Source organism: Enoplosus armatus, chromosome 9 (genome assembly GCF_043641665.1).
Source record: "Enoplosus armatus isolate fEnoArm2 chromosome 9, fEnoArm2.hap1, whole genome shotgun sequence".
Lineage (NCBI taxonomy): Eukaryota > Metazoa > Chordata > Actinopteri > Centrarchiformes > Enoplosidae > Enoplosus > Enoplosus armatus.
The window spans coordinates 11,654,018-11,667,001 of NC_092188.1; the positions used below are offsets into that span (position 1 = coordinate 11,654,018).

General features: G+C 41.2%; 2 protein-coding genes across 2 annotated transcripts; both read left to right on the plus strand.

The window, feature by feature from the left end:
• Positions 1–332: 332 nt before the first annotated feature.
• On the plus strand, positions 333–5,727 carry LOC139290800 (dentin sialophosphoprotein). Its single transcript, XM_070912663.1, has 7 exons — positions 333–1,306; positions 2,198–2,944; positions 3,040–3,235; positions 4,105–4,203; positions 4,290–4,539; positions 4,647–4,763; positions 5,102–5,727. The coding sequence occupies exons 1-7, from the start codon at positions 345–347 to the stop codon at positions 5,263–5,265; spliced, it is 2,535 nt and encodes an 844-aa protein (XP_070768764.1). The 5' UTR covers positions 333–344; the 3' UTR covers positions 5,266–5,727.
• A 1,196-nt stretch (positions 5,728–6,923) lies between these two features.
• Positions 6,924–10,813, plus strand: aqp10a (aquaporin 10a). Its single transcript, XM_070912665.1, has 6 exons — positions 6,924–7,007; positions 8,371–8,497; positions 8,857–8,994; positions 9,147–9,265; positions 9,358–9,575; positions 10,609–10,813. The coding sequence occupies exons 1-6, from the start codon at positions 6,924–6,926 to the stop codon at positions 10,811–10,813; spliced, it is 891 nt and encodes a 296-aa protein (XP_070768766.1).
• Positions 10,814–12,984: the final 2,171 nt, after the last annotated feature.

Genomic DNA, 12,984 nt, shown 5'->3' on the forward strand with positions numbered 1-12,984 from the left:
GCTTGGCAGGCAATGGGAGCTGTTCGCTGAAGTCGTGCTGGGGAACCGAAGACTCCGAGGGGCAGAACAACAAGAAATCAAGGAGAGGAGCCAGGAGGAGTCATCTCTTCTACACCATATCAAACGTTTTTAATGCAGAATTTGTTTCTGTGCAAGAAACTGAGGAGAGGACTGTTTCACTGTTTTTTACACACTCAAAACTGCTGCATTCAGACAAACTCTTTCCAGAGGGCAGCCTAAAAGATAGCTGCTTGGAATCTCTTAAATATCAAGTTCACTCTTCCGCTCTCTTTTTGGGATTTGGCACTTGACAGGCAGTCATTAACTTTGTTTACTCTCAGACAATGGACTTATCCTTGCTCCCTAGTCCAGCGAGTGAGCACAGCAAGCAGAGGACAGGAGCATGCTTCACTGTCCGCTCGGCTAACTCTCCCTCTTACAGTCTCACTCGCAGGCCAGGTGTTAGGAAACCCAGAGTTTTGTCAGAGGAGGAGAGGGAGGAAGTCAGAGAAAGAGAGTCAAGAAATGGTACAAACAAGGAGGAGGATCGCACACTGACTGGTTATCAAGCCAGGACTGGGAGTCTCAGCAGTGTCAAAGGTCAGTGCGAGGAGAAGGAAACATCAGGCCATAAAATGTCTACCAAGCTGAACCACAATGGCACAGCAGACAAAACGACCACAGAGTTTGGCACTGACAGAAGTGGAAACCCTGCATCTGAAAGCCGGGGCAGGACAGAATGGAGGAGATACAACCTGTCAAGTAGAAGTAAGAGTTTAGATTGGAGAACAGGGGAAAGGACCCCTAATCAAGGCCAAAGGGCTGACATGTTCATGCTGTCAACCAAAAGGGGGGCTGACATCAATAAACAGGCTGGAGGCTTGGATGAAAGACGGACGGGAGTTGAAGGCACGAGGGGCAGGGTGATGTCGTCAATACAGGCCTATCATAACTCTGCAGGTATAAGTAAAGCTGTTCGAGAGAGGAGCCCAGTGAGTCACATAAGTCAAACTTTCGACAGGACCAGTAGGGGTCATTCTCTCCCCTCCAGGATGAGGGCCCTGTCTGGACCTTGTTCTAGTGTCAGAGGGATTGCAACTTCGTTTGGGCCCACAGGAGGTCAGAGTATACAGGAGCGGATAGAGAAGCTCTATGGGTCAGCTGGTTTTGGTAAAACTGAGGATTGCAGCAAAATTTGGGATTTCTCCACACCTGTAACGTCCCATCACAAAGAAACAACCACAGACTTCCTCATTTCCCCACAGCAGAGGTCATATGAGAGGGCAGCAGGGGGAACCTTCCCCAGGCATTTCTCATCAGGACAGAAAAGCAGCCTTAGTCCAGTGCAAAACAGGAAATCATTCACCTGGACACAAAAAGAGACTGAGACTGCACTTTCTCCAGGGACCAGGAAAAGATGGTCAGGGGGACAGTGGCAAGGACACATCCTGGGTAGGTATTCAGAGGAAGGGGGACTTAAGTGGGGTAGAGGGATAGAGGAAATTGGCACAAGGTCTCTGGACAGAGCGAGGAGCAGGTGCACTGCAGCAGCTCAGATAAGATCTGCAAGGGCTGCAGGAGGAATTACTGCACCTCCACAGTCAAACACGTTCTTAGAGAGCTCAGTTTCTTTCAGAGATTCATCTGGTTTGAGAGAGAGAAGAGCAAGTGGAAGTAAGGATCAGGGCAGGGTGAACTATGGAGAGGAAAAGGGTGAGACTAATGGAATAAATGGGACATTGAGAGAAAGAACTGGGGGGCTTAAAGAGCAGGAAAAAGGGAAAGAGACAGATGACGGAGCAAAAGAAAAAGCTGAATTGAAGAGTAGCATCACTGATGAAGATGTGTTTGAATCAACACAGAAAATCACAATGAATACAATAGAGAGGAAGAAACGGCAAGACATCACTGCAGCCAGCGTGAGAAATAAGATAAATCAGTTTGAGGCTCTGACACAGAGATCCCATGGTTTGGCCACAGGACAGATCCTGATGCCCAGACGGGCCTTGTCTGTGCCAACACAACTCAGCAGGGCTCATGATGGAGTTAAAAAGAGTGGGTCAGCAAAAGCGATAGGTGGATTTAGAGGGGGAGGGGAGGCAGGTGATAAAACTGAGGAGAAAGTGACAGGAGCAGGAAGGAAGCTGGGGTCAGAGAGGTCTTTATCAGTGGACGAGGTAGGACTAAGATTAGGGAGGAAAGAGAGGGAAGGGAATGATTTGACTGAGAATGAAGAAAGAGAAACGGATAGTGTTAACACTGGCGCTGAAGATTTTGGAAAATATTCCAGACTCAAGACTACACTAGAAATCCCATTAAATGGAGGAGCTCAGAGACGCCGTAGAAACTTTTACATAGACGAGACTGATTTCACCAAAGTCTCAAGTCCTGAGGAGGCAAGTGAGAGACCACCACCCTCACTGCTGTCCAACTCCAGTGACACTTCCGCTGGTGTGCAGAAAACCACTGCCTCTAGGCTTAGTGATGAAGACAAGACTCCAACAAACACTCCAAACCACTCACCCGTTCTTTCACCTACCGCACAACCAGAACTCTCAACTCCCACTGCAGACAGTGAAAATGAAAGCACTTCTGTTCTCACACCACCTCTCTCTCGTCCCCTCGCATCTTCATCTCACAGCAATCTCCCCGATCTCATCTCTCCAGATGTCAGTGCAGCCTGTCCAAATAGGAAGACACAAGTGTTGCTTGGGTACATGGATGCTTGGGTAGCTGGCTTGAACACAAAGATTAAGGTCTGGAATGATGATGATGATGATGATGATGATGATGATGATGATGATGATGATGATGATGATTGTGAGGATGATGATGAAGGTACACAGAAGGATGAGGATTCAAACTATGATTCAGACTCTGGAGAGTCCTCAGTGACCATTACCAGTAACATGAGCCAGTCAGATCGCAGGAGCTTCTGTGTCAGGTGGGTACTTTTTATATGATCAGATTTCTGGTTTGATGGAGGTATTCTTTCCAACAGCTTGTCAGTTTTTTAACTCTCGTCTTTCCTCCCTGTAGTCTGTCAGACCTGTGTAACTTTGCTGGAGTTGACTACGAGTCAGAGAATGACAGCGATGAGTATCAATCTGCAGGCCGGCGGTCTGCCTCTCTGAGCTCAGACATGTCAGCCCTATCCTGTGTGTCCGTGATGCCCAGTGAGGAGCTCGACAGGCTGCTGGAGGATGTCAAGAGCCTGGGGGACAGCAACCTGCAGGTACAAACAGCTGGGCATCAGTAACCTTTTACTTTACATGCTTTGCTCTGGTGTTGAACCAACAATCTTTCTCTGACTGCAGTTGCACTGGTCATTTCACTGGCCCCTTCTTTGCTTGACTTTAACCTGTGTCTAGATATGATTTTAAAGGACAGGAATACATTACATCTGCTATAGATATTATTTCTGAAAGGATGCAGGTGTGTTGTGACTATTTGTTAGATTTAGTAATGGTCTGTGCCTCCAATAAAATACCCAGTTTGTAGCTAAGTTTTATTATACAGTTGCTAACAACTCTTGCTGTTCCAGTATTGTCCATTATTTCCTTTTCACATGAAATAAACCAAAATGTTCCATGAAAACCATAAAATCAGACATATTCAGCGAACTGGGGCACCACGCAGCACGAGCATGGTCAAAAAACAGTATGCTTCTCAAACTCAAAGCAGCAACATCTGAACCCGATTACCTTGACTTCTTCCTCAAGGACATCTCTTTCACTTATCTCAAAAGAAGGATGCTCTGCCTGATGGTCAGAGAAAACACAAATGCATATATGAAAAAAAATATAAAATTATATTTTGAGGTCATCCTGGTGGCTAAGGTTACTCTGGTTCCACAAACTGTACAGTCCAAGGTGCAAATTCAGCTTGGACTCATCACCCCATTCTCTTTTACATAGATAAGACCAATTTCAAGCAAACAAATCGAATAATACAGCCAACAATACAACACCCTTTGTTCATATCATCTCCTTCTCTTTCCCATCTTTCCTGATTTCAGCTATGTTATAAAATTTGAAAAATGTCAAAATGAAAAATCCCTTCAAGAGTGTAACTACAACTTCTCTCTGCCTTCCCTATATGCAGGACTATGACGATGTGCAGGTGGTAGTTCTCCATAAGGAGGTCGGAGTGGGACTGGGCTTCAGTTTGGCAGGAGGCGTGGACCAGAACAAGCCAGTCACCGTGAGGAAACACCTGATTTCTCCTGAAAATGATTTAAATGCATTGTCCTCAGTCTCTTCATTTGTCTCTCAATGTCTTCTTCTCAGGTTCACAAGGTGTTTCACTCTGGTGTTGCCGCCCAGGAAGGTTCCATAAGGGAAGGGTACCAGGTCTTGTCAATCAATGGCACGGCACTGTGTGGCTACGCCCACTGGGAGGCACTAAGGGTCCTGAGAAGAGCAAAGACGCGGGATTTGGGGGTGGTGGTCCTGAGGAGGGGAGGGATTAGCGGCGTCTGTAAGGGGGGAGTGCAGACTAATAATCAGGGACCAACACAGACTCAGTCCCCTGAGACAGGTGAGAAGTCATACATTACCAGAGTTCTAAAAAGACATTAGTCCTAAATCTGCTGCAGTTTAAAGTGACAAACGGTATCTGTGTTTTTCTGTGTTTGCTGCTCTCAGGTCAGCGTGTGAGTGTGTGCCTGGAGAAGAACAACAGGGATCTGGGCTTCAGCCTGGAGGGAGGTGCAGGTTCTAGTCTGGAGAACAGACCACTCACTGTGCAGAAGATCTTCCAGGGTGAGAACCGAAGCTCAGTATTTTAGATCTTCATAGAGAAATGCAGAGATTGAACTCAAAAAAGCAGACATAAAATACATTAGACAGCCAAAAGTATGTAGGCATAATTTGGCTATTGCCTGTAAGACACCAGTTTTTGTTCGTATAGGTTTAATAAAATGTGTCACATGATCTTTAGAAACCCTATCAGAATTAAGATTCTGTATTTAAAGACCGTACACATACTGCATTACCTTTTCATTATGACCGCTTCGAGTTGTTAGTTTAGTGTTTAGTATACAGACATGTTCATTAAAGCCGTTGAATTGAATGTTCCCTTTCCATCCGTTTCCCTTCAGGAGGTCCTGTTGACAAGGTGTGTCCTGGTGATGAGGTCGTAGAGATTGAAGGTGTGAACGTGGTGGGGATGAGACGCCTTGAGGCCTGGACCTTGATCCGAAGACTGCTACCTGGGCCGGTGGATGTAGTGCTACGCCGCCCTCTTAAACATCCCAAAACGTGAGGATTTTTGAGGTGCTTTGCGCAAAGTGAAGTTCAGCGACTGATGACACTGATGAAACTATAAGCCATCCACGGGAGACAGCATTACCTGCAGAGGCTTAGAACGTGAATTAAATGAGCTATCTGGGTCTAATGCCATTAAAACAATTATTTTTCTAATAGTTATTATAACCAAAAGCTAAAGGAAATATAATCTTGAGGACCAGGTCAAAAGTGTGTATTGTCCTTCATTTTATCTACAGGATCTACCTCAAGGGCTGGGAAATGTCTGTACCAGCCATAATTAAAGTGCACTGATGGCTCATATATTTATCACATCAACCAACCTTTGTAACAGATAGTTTGGTCAGTTAAAAGCTAGTGATGTGGCCCCTGTAAATGAAAACACATGTTGTAATATATTGTGAATAGATGCTAACTGCATTTAGAGTATATATTGCTTGTTAATAAATTCTAACTTAAAGTCATGCTCTTTGACTCTTGTGTCCAGCAGAGGAAGATATGATATTATCTTTCTATCAGAAAAAGCCCTGTAGATGAACGTAATGGTATCTGTCTTTTTATACATTACCAAACAGCGATACTCCTCAAAAGTAGATGTGATAAGATAAGATGTCACTAGCTGTAGATGTAGCTCTCAAGGTTTATGTTGTAGAGAGATAGTCATCACTAGCCTACCAGTCTGTCTTCAGAGGAAATAAAAATGTGTTTTCACCTTTAGTGAGGATGCAGGCCTGACTTGCTATATCTTATCTGATGGCAACACATTTTCTTGCCACAGTCATGTGCCTCTCTGAAAATTATCAGCAATAACACGGGTCTTTACTCCTACACACACAAGCAATTATTTGGGTTACATAATCTGTCAGGAGTCCAGAGTTCACTGAGAGAGGTCATGGTGACATCTTGCTCTCTGATGATGAGAGGGGCTTCCGTGTCAACCACCTTACCTAGCGCTCAACTGTGTTAGGCTTCCATTTTGCCATTCTTGTGGTTTATACACAACATTTTATTGAGATATACTTGTTCTTTAATAAAGAATAAAGAGCATATACAACCGATTGTATAATGCACACCCATTGTTGGTCAAATATACACCAGTGATTTTACATTTATGATGTTCAACATTTTGTATGGTATCATAATGTAAACCTCTGGTTGTGCTGATGGCCTGAGTGCTAATAGATAGATTCTTATGAAGAAGACAATGAATAACGTAAGCATAGATGCCTATTTGTCATTAACAGCTGTAACTGATAGGTATCTGCTGTATATATGTTCTGTGGATTATTGCCCTCTGTCACTGCTGTCAACACATAATCTGACTGTTTATGGCCCCTGTTCATATAAGCAACCTCTGACAGCTGAGGGACATTATGCTCTCTGAACCAGCCAATCCCGACGTGTGACAGCCCAATAAATGAGTAATATTGTTTGACCATCTGAGGAGAAAGAGAAGGCAAAGAGGTGGAAAGGTTGGATACAATGCACAGGTCCTCAGATGTTCAGCTGGAAACTGGATTTTTTTTGGCGTCAGCACCGACACCTCCTTCACTGACACAACCATATCAGCTCCTGGACAGACAGCCCGACAGCTGGTCTGTTTGACAATAGAGACAGAGTTCAGTGTGAGATCAGAAGAGGGATTTAACTTCGACAATGTTGAAGTTACGTATTCTGAGAGTGAGGAATGCCCTGGTGCGAGAGTGCATGGCTGAGTTCTTGGGAACCTTCGTCTTGCTGGTAAGTGATAATCTCTGAGGGTCCTAACAAGATCCACACTCTTGTCATAACTTCATAAATAAAAATGACAGTGGAAAATAAAACCATATATAAAACACAAAGAGAGAGAGACAGGTGAATTAAAAAAAATGAATTTAGTGATTCCATCATTTTTATAGATGTGGCCTTAATTTACATGTTCTCCCACAATCATTTAGCTTCCTTTGCATTGGCAATGTAATTCTTAAAAGATACATTTTTATATATGTTTATTGTATCATTTAAATAAGTTTAAAGTATGTTTTTCTTAGTTTGGATACATTAGACATGTGAGTAATATAGGATGTATCTTGTGTCCTTAATGTATGGATTATTTTATTAATTTTAAACAATCTCTTGTAAACTGACCAATGGCAATATTACAGTATCATATGAAAACTCTATACTATTGTTTGTTGTTATTGTAAAGCTGTATATAATATATATATAAATAAATAAAATACATTTATACATACATTTGTATATGATATATAGATATAATTGTTTCTACAAATAAAACTAAACATATATACAAAAGATTGTATATATGTTTTATATGTATATGAAGACACGTGCAGACAGCTTTCAAAGATGAAATTATTAAACCACTTCCTAGAATCAAAGTGATAGAGTATATATAGAGTTTTTGATTTAGTCTGTTTACATTATTGTGTTTCACACATAAATTAACACAATCCATAAAAATTATTGTGATCCAGTTTGAAATTAAATGATTATCCACATGTCATCATTTTACTGGCACATCCAACTACTTTTGCAAGGAATTTTAATGGCCTTGGCTTAATTGTTATGAAATGTCATTTGCTTTTATGTGATTTCATTGACCTGTAATAAATACATAATACAACAATGTCAATTAGTGACTTATAGCCAATAAAGTTTCATCAGAAAATGCTTTGCTGCAGGTGTGGTTTTTATGAGATAAATACATCAAATACGTGTATTTGTGTGTGTGTGTGTGTGTGTGTGTGTTTTACTTGTAGTCCTCTCATCTGTGGGCTTCAGATAGATAGTTTGTTATATGGCCATTTAGATAAGAAGTGGGCAGTTGCATTACAAAGTCTAAGTTCACGAGGGAATGGAATTAACTACATTTTAATGACCTCAAATTTGTTTTTAATAACTGATAAGTTTGTTTATAATATAATATAATATGTCAATAAATAATGAGTCAATCACTAAGAGAGCAATAAGGAATTACAAAATGTGCCTGTGTATTTTGGCCTGTATCAGTTTGAAGTGAGCTTTGCTGTTTGTATTTTTTGCCGTTGACTTTTCGGGTTTATTCTCTCACTCACTCTGTCCCCTTTCATCTGCTGTGAAGCTCTTCGGCTGCTCTGCTGCAGCGCAGGTGAAGACAAGCCGAGAGACTAAAGGCCAGTTCCTGTCAGTCAACATGGCCTTCTCTGTGGGCGTGATGTCAGCCATGTACCTCACCAAGGGCATCACAGGTAAATGGACACTAACTTTTACCACGATAAGATCTTTTAACTCAGTGTAAAATGGCTCTCATGGCATCCTGCAAAGATTAACATACAGTTAACTACAACAGCGGTATTCAGTTTGCTGCCTCACACTCTGAGTCTACTGCAGTCATTCACTGATCTGAGCGCTCCAGATTTATTACTGTAATATCTGGCGCTCGTGCAGCTTTTCAAGGTCTTCACTCTGACTGATATCTACCAGGACACAACTACTCCTAGTTGACACACTTTACGGCTACAAATAATAATGTGAGATTTCATTACCTCCCAATCTATCCACCTCCTTCTTGTCTTCCTCTCCCTCCGTCTCCTATTTTTCTCTGTAGGTGCTCATCTGAACCCAGCAGTGACTCTGAGTTTCTGTGTGTTGGGCCAGGTGCCCTGGGGAAGGCTGGTGCCCTACTGCCTCTCCCAGCTGCTGGGGGCGTACATGGCGTCAGGGCTTGTCTACCTGGTTTACTATGGTTTGTCTTTCTGGCACATTAATCATTGTATTGAATTATTCAGGATGCTAGAAGTGGAACCTGAGACACTTTGAATTTCCCTTTCATTTTTCTCCAGATTTGCAAATCTGTTTGTTTAGTTGTTTGCTACTTTACCTCTGTTTCTGTCTCAGATGCTATAATGGAGTTCAGTGGAGGAGTATTGACTGTATATGGCCAAAATGAGACAGCGTCTATATTTGCCACATACCCCTCAGAGTACATGACTTTGGGCAGAAGTTTCCTTGACCAGGTCAGTGGGAGGATTTGTGTAAACTTTAATCAGTACTTTAACAGCTGCTCCTTTATTGAACTCATAATTGCTGCATTTATACTTTTCATTAGGTCGTGGGCACCGGCATGCTGATGTTGTGCATCCTGTGTTTGGATGAAAAGAGGAATACTCCCGCTCCCTCAGAACTGATCCCTGCTATAGTGGCAGTGATCGTCCTGGGGATCTCCATGTCAATGTCAGCTAACTGCGGTGCTGCAATAAATCCTGCTCGGGACCTGGGACCACGCCTCTTCACACTGACTGCAGGCTGGGGCACTGAGGTCTTCACGTATGTATCTTATTATCTTATCACTTAACACATACAACTTTCCAGGCAGACAACTTGAGGATGCATGTTTCTTATTAAACATTTTAAGTAACCCTAACCCTAACCCTAAAGCTACACAATTAATTCAAACTCTTATAATGACATGTGAAGAGGGACATTGTTTGCCATTCTTCCAGGTCTTTAACCCTGTGTTACTCAGAAAATCATGTATGTCAGAGGTTATCAGATGTTGGAGCTGTTTCCTGCAATCAAAGGAACATTAAGTGTCAGCTTGTTACAGAACATCTGATTATGGCCTGCTGTTTGTTCCACGATGCAACCTGTTGCTCTGAATGATCTTATGATCATAGATAGCTCCACACTCTTTATGCTTGATCTAATCAATTTAAAGCTGCATTAATTGATTCTTGCCCTGTAGGGGGCAGAATAACTCTTATGACTCACTTGTTGGGAAATAATGGCATACTTACACATACGGCAGACAGAGAGCAACAATATCAGATCATTGGAGTTGTGTTTCTGGCCACCAGACAAGTGCAAGTCCAAAACTCACTTTTAGACAATGTGCAATTTCACAATGTACAATTTCCCCCCGGGGATCAATAAAGTATTTCTGATTCTGATTCTGATTCTGATAGACAGCTGCTACAAACTGTGTAAAATAGCTGCATGCTAGATATCCGTCTTTAACAACGAGTCAGTCATTTGTTCTGTGACTTTATTTGGTGTTGGGCAGATAGTCAATGGACAGTTGGTTATTCTGAGCTTGTTTGCTGAAAATAGCCACTTCTGCTTCTGGAAATGTGGTGAGGTGAAACCATGAACTGAGCTATACAGCCAAGAGACAAAAAAATATCTGTAGAGCTGCAGTGTTGAGTAATAATTGTTAGTGTGTTCATCACAACGAACAAATCCTTTCACATTACACATTCAGCATCAATATGAAAACTATTGATTAATGCAGCTTTAAATAAAAAATTAGACACATCACATTGGCTGGAGAACTCTTCTAATCTGGGTGTCTGCTCTCCAGGTGTTACAACTACTGGTTCTGGGTACCCCTGGTGGCCCCACTTATCGGCGGTATTATAGGCACTTTCATGTATTTGATCTTCATCCACTGGCACCTGCCTGACCCCGACCCCACTGAGAGCATGTCCACCCTCTCCACCATCAGTGACAAAATCAAGCATCCCAGTCCCACGTGGGACAACGAGTTAAAGGCTGCACATTTGTAAGTGTTACTGTAATGAAAATATGCTTTTCAGACAGTAATCTGGTTGATGTTTGAGAAAGCAGAAGCGAATAGCTGAACTGAGCTGCTGTTAAGACGCACACACATCTTCTCATCTTCTGTTGTAAAATGGAAAAATGTACTACTGTATGATCTGTAGAGAGCTTCTACTCACAGACGGTAGAGGTGGAGGCAGCTGAAAGAGATACTGATTGTGTGATAACACTGTTTACATTGACGTCTGCATCCTTTAGAATATTGATTTATTCTTGGTAAATTATATTACTGAGTTGTATTTACTTTTTATGAAATACCATAATGAATATTGTGCATATGTGAAACTGATTCAATAAAACTCTGGAAAAAAAACCCATTAATGTCACTTTTAATTACAATTATGTTCAACTTGAGTTAGCATTGAGGGGTTAGCATTATTATGTTGTGTAAAGTAGGTGTACATGATTATGTATATGTAGTTTGAAAATACAATCCCAACTCAAGGTCCACTTACTATATATACAGTATATGCATGAACCTGAAATCTGCTCTTTTTTTCTGCTGAATTATCTAAACATACTTACCTTTACCTTTTACCTTTAACAAAAACATCTAATTTTATAAAGATATTTCCAAGAACTTCATGGTGACGGTCTTTGTGAGGTTTGTAAAAAGAAAAAAAAGGTTTTATTTATGTATTTCTAATAATTATCTGTTCAGAAATCCTTATATAAAAAGGTAGCTTGAGTATGCTTGAGTTGGCTTTTATCTATTTCTTTGTTATATGTTTCATATTTTTCACACACAGGTGACAGAGAGGGAAACCATTTCATTGTTTCACCCTGGTAGTAAGTATGTCTCTCTCCTGTGTGAGGAGAAGAGGGTCAGTTCAGAGACCCACTTCAGAAAACACAGGTCTCCAACGTCTGGAGGTCTACATTGTGATTATGTGGGTCCTTTCATCAGTGTTTTAGATTGCTTTGGTCTCTTGAGTCTATCTGGAATACACTCAAGAGCAGATTGTGAAATAGGTTGATTATAGAGTAATGATGTGTTTGAACCTTTGAGGTCAAGACTGTAATCAATTGGTGGTCTGTGACATTGACAATGTCACAAACTACATGTGACATCAATTCACCAGCAATAACGGGCCGAGACAGCAGAAACGGACAAGACAACAATCTCAAGCCTATTTTTGTCTATTGTATTTTTCTCAAAATATCCCCCCTTAAATAATATATTTTTTACACTCCTTTGTAACATTGACACATGGAGAAACCTTTGAAATGGAGCAGGTCTAGTTAATCCTTGATGACGTACTTTATACCAGGCTCAGCTTGTTTGCTAGTTTGCAACTCTACCTCTAAACACAACCTGATATTAAGGATTTCCACATGCCAATTGGAGAGCAAAAGGTTTTTAATGGTGATTTTCCTTCTGATTTCTCTCAAACACTGTTAGTCTGTTAGTTCTGGTGGGTCACTCAGCAGCTGCTTCATTAGAGCCCAAAAGGTCTCTGCCATTGGAACAAAACTGCTGCTCTGGAGACTGTGAGGCTTTATATGACATTTCATAGCTCCACCCAGAGATGCTCAGCTTTATACAGAGACTACAGGACAGAAAGAAGATGAAAATAATATGAGGACCATCTCAAGGATTGTGTCATACATGAACATATCTCTGCATGCTGACATATTTATAATGCAATTTGAATTTTGATAGGGATCCAGTGTATGAATAGATGGCTACATGTTTGAAAGTTAAAAAAATAATGCTTATAGGCTAATCTTTGTTTGTTTAAAAAATTCTAACTTTACAGCTTTAATCTATAAAATAATAAAAATACATTTCCTTTGATGTGTTTATGAAAGATCGATTGACATACCATGAATTTGCAGACACTATCAGAAATATTGTTATAACATATGTTTACAAACTTACTGCGGAATCTACAGATGCAGATACAGTATTGTTTGCATTATGTTTTATGCAGTGAACAGATGTTGGAGCAGATAATGCTGACAGGGCAGTAGGGGGCGGTATGACACAAAAGGAAACAAAAAGCACATGGCTTGATGATAAATGTGAAATAAAAGCGTGTGCTCAGGCTGTTAAATCAGTTAGATTTTTAGGTGTAGTTTAAAAAAAATGTGGGTTAAAAACAGACTAAAGTTCCAA

Coding starts and splice junctions, on each gene's coding strand:
- LOC139290800 (XM_070912663.1), top strand. CDS start 345: ATGGACTTATCCTTGCTCCCTAGTCCAGCGAGTGAGCACAGCAAGCAG. Junction 2,945..3,039: donor CGCAGGAGCTTCTGTGTCAG/GTGGGTACTTTT, acceptor TCCTCCCTGTAG/TCTGTCAGACCTGTGTAACT. Junction 3,236..4,104: donor TGGGGGACAGCAACCTGCAG/GTACAAACAGCT, acceptor CCCTATATGCAG/GACTATGACGATGTGCAGGT.
- aqp10a (XM_070912665.1), top strand. CDS start 6,924: ATGTTGAAGTTACGTATTCTGAGAGTGAGGAATGCCCTGGTGCGAGAG. Junction 8,995..9,146: donor TGTCTACCTGGTTTACTATG/GTTTGTCTTTCT, acceptor TTTCTGTCTCAG/ATGCTATAATGGAGTTCAGT. Junction 9,266..9,357: donor GCAGAAGTTTCCTTGACCAG/GTCAGTGGGAGG, acceptor ACTTTTCATTAG/GTCGTGGGCACCGGCATGCT.